The sequence below is a fragment of the Camelina sativa genome, chromosome 10 (assembly GCF_000633955.1).
Source record: "Camelina sativa cultivar DH55 chromosome 10, Cs, whole genome shotgun sequence".
NCBI classification, from domain to species: domain Eukaryota; kingdom Viridiplantae; phylum Streptophyta; class Magnoliopsida; order Brassicales; family Brassicaceae; genus Camelina; species Camelina sativa.
In genome coordinates, this window is record NC_025694.1 from 788711 (window position 1) to 792414 (window position 3704).

At 31.8% G+C, this 3704-nt stretch overlaps 1 protein-coding gene across 1 annotated transcript in view; it reads left to right on the forward strand.

Moving 5' to 3' along the window:
• Nucleotides 1–428, forward strand: part of LOC104716266 — a 3722-nt gene extending 3294 nt beyond the window's left edge. Inside the window, exon 6 of the mRNA XM_019230636.1 lies at nucleotides 14–428. Within this exon, the coding sequence (XP_019086181.1) occupies nucleotides 14–428 (415 nt within the window). The remainder of the gene's footprint in view (nucleotides 1–13) is intronic.

Here is a 3704-nt window from a genome sequence, read left to right on the forward strand (position 1 = left end):
ATTTGGTAAACAGTATGGTTTCTTATGTGGAAGCTCTAAACGGTTGGCTTCACAACTGTGTCATGCTCCCTCAAGAACGGTCTTTAAGAAACCGAAGACCATGGTCCCCACGCCGTGTCCTGGCTCCACCTATATTCGTGCTGTGTCGAGACTGGATGGCTGGGATCAAATCTTTGCCGTCCGATGAACTCAGCGGCTCAATCAAGGGGTTCTCATTAGATATGGAGATGTTGGAGGAAAAAAAAGGTGGTGGTTCGGTGTTGGATTCAGATTTGTCTAATGTGCATTCCAGTTTGACAAAGCTTCTTGAGAGATTAAAAAAGTTTACGGAAGCTTCTTTGAAAATGTACGAAGATGTAAAGGTGAAATGTGAAGCAGCTAGAGTTGCTTACGGCATTGAAAATTCAGAAGAGGGCGTATTAATGTAATTATGTTTAAACGAAGAGGGGTATTAATGTAATTATGTTTAAACTTTCTCTAGTCATTTTTTTCCTAATCGACGTACGATAATATCTTATTTACTCCAAATAGTAAAAATGTAAAATCCCCTCCCTCACAAATCCAACTTATTTAATTTTCACATTGTTATGTAATCTTAACATTCAATTTTTTATTTTAAAAAATTACAACTCAAAAATTTATTTTCATGTTTTCCTATTTTTAGGTTTTTAAGGATAAAAAATATAGCCATGAAATTTCTCCTAGTCCCTTTCCTTCTCTTTATTTCATTCCAGAAAATCCTTGCCACTTTTTATTTGATTTATGAATAGTTTATGGATCAATTTTCCTTGGGTGCATCTTTATTTAGTCACTATAAATTTTTCAAATGCACTAATTTGTTTTAGTAATTGGAAAAAGTCTAGTTTAGATCACATAATATCTTTGTTTGAAAAGAATGTAGTCACAAATTTAGGTCACGGTCAGGGAATATATTATAGCTTTATTTTGATCTTATCTTCACCTCCAAGGAGGAAGAGTTGACATTTGTTAAAGTCAACTAGCTTCTATTAATTGAAAATAAAACTTAATGTGTCGTGTATGTTAAGTGACCACTAAATCACCATCATTTTGTCGATATCTCAATAATTATAAAAGAGAAGTACAAAATAGAAAATTGCCCAAAATTTTCCAGATTGCCACTCAATTATGCATAAAGGAGAGTGTTTATTGAAATTGGAAAGGGTAATTTTGTCAAAATCTTCGAAAAATTCGATTATCCGATCCAAAATGACTGAGATCCGCGCGTTTATCCGTTAACCCGATGGGTGGAGTTCCTAGCGTTTGACCCGACAAATTCTCGGTGGATATTATTATTGGGCTTACGAAGCCCAATGATCAACTTATTCGATTTTATTTCTAAATAAATAATAATCATCTAATTAACGACATTTGCATAGTCATCGCTTAATCAATCTTTCAAAATATAATTGTAATCTAAAAAAATCCCTTAAAGCTAGAATAGAATATTCTAAACTTTCCTTAAAGCAATGTTAGTTATGCGAATAAACCTTTTTATTAAACGTATCAAATATTTTGTGTTTGAGTCTATCATTTATCGGTTCTAACCTAAACACTAATATATGAATCACCTATAAATATCCTCATGAAACGCATAGATCCAGTCATAAAACATTCACCATTTCTCAAATACAAGGTTAGCAATTAGCAAATCAGGGCTATCCATACAACAACGTTTGGTGAAACCTTTGACATGACACTCGATGATGCCAAGATAAGTATAAAGATCTTATATTGTTGTATAAATACACATTCAGCAGTATTCATGATCATAAATCTAACCTATGGTTATGTCATTTGCAGGGTACAAAGTTCACCCTTATGTGAAAAAGGATATGATGAACCGGTTCCTCAAATTCAAGAGGAGAAGTTTTGCAATTTAAATTTGAATTCAATATTCGAATGTACCATCTGATTTTACATGAAATGTTGAGATTAGAGGTTAGAAGCAACTATGACCTCCTTATCCTTCTATGTGTGAGTTGGCAGATCGATATGAACTTGAAAGACATGTAGGCTGAGAGAACCAGCCAAAGTAATAGTATTCCTTGACAAGCAAATGACATCATCTCTTTTAACTTCATAATCCGGTAAGTCTTACAATATAGCCATCTAAAAATGTCTAAACTTTAATATAGAGAAACCATCAGACATTTATTTGTAAGCTTTTTATTTTATTTATACCTAAAGCCTAACTGATGTTCTGTCACTACTACCAGTTATTGCCCAACAAATATACTATGAGCAATCGATCTATGCAAAATTCCAATTCGATGAAGAACTGGGACATATCAAAGAATTGGGATTCTAAAGCATCAAGCAGTGAGAGAGCTCACGAATTTGGAGGGCTCTTCTCCTCGAGAAGAAGATGCCTCAAATGCATCTTTGGGGACGGAAGTGGAGAGAGATCTCATGGCAGTGTTTGCTCTTTAGTTGCTGACGGAGACAGAGATGAATGCAATTGTGAAAAAAAAAAATTTATTGACATAGTTATATGGATTATATAGCATAATCAATAATATCCAAAAAGCTTACAAATATATGTATAGAATCAAATCAAATTAAGAAGTAGCAAACTCAATGAGAAAAAGAGTTCTTACACAATCAGAACTAGAAACTGAGGATTAACCTTGAAGATATAAAGAGTAGCTCTTTCCATTCTGGTAACCATTCGTGATGAGATGAGACAAAATCGGAGGCATAGAATCGTTATGTATAACATACATGATTGGATGAAGAGAACATGATTGGTTGATCCAGTGGAGGAAGGTGGTTAGAAACGGTCTGTTGGTAGAAACGAAGAAGATTGGTAAGGGACCAATTTTGATGGTCACGGGGAGGAACCGAGGAAGAGAGGAGGAGGAGGAGGAACCGAGGAAAAGAACTTTACAATGACTGTAGGTTATGTCTCTGTTCCGCTGATTTTTTGTTTTGCCCCAACTCAAAAATAAAAACAAATCTTATTATAATCATACAAATTATATGACTATAGTATGTAACTCATGTAGAAAAATTGTTTTCTGCTGTACCTCGAACATATTTAATTGTTTTATCTTTTAAATTTACAAATATTATTGTTAAAAATACGTATTATGACACCAAATTAGATTACAAGTATATTGTTAAATAATACTTATTATTATTCATATTTGTTAAAAAAATGTAATATTATTCAATCTTAGACTAAAAATATTTAAAAGTGTTGAAATAATAGTCAAAAAGGAAAACATTTTTATGTTTAAATTTATTTCTTATTAATATTAGTTTTTTGCTTTAACTATATTATATAAATTATAAAGGTGATGCCTTTCAAACAAAACCAGAAATAGTGATTTAGTAAGATGTCTATAATCCTATAAACACAAGTAGAGCAGATCGGACATACTATATAGTATATACTACAATAGGTAGTTTTCTGCGGGTTACATTTTTTCTAATTTATTGTAGGACGAATCAAGCATGCCTGGTTGAAATTATTAAACTAATACTAAAATTATGAACTTATTTTATATATTATATATTTCTAATAATAATTTGGAATTAATTGACATATAGATTATATCCATATTTACTATACGAATTACAAAATATACCGACCTACAAAGAAGAAACAATACTACACAAGAAAAATAAATTGAAACACAATAAAAATAAGAAAATGTATTAAAACACAATACGGTGTTCAA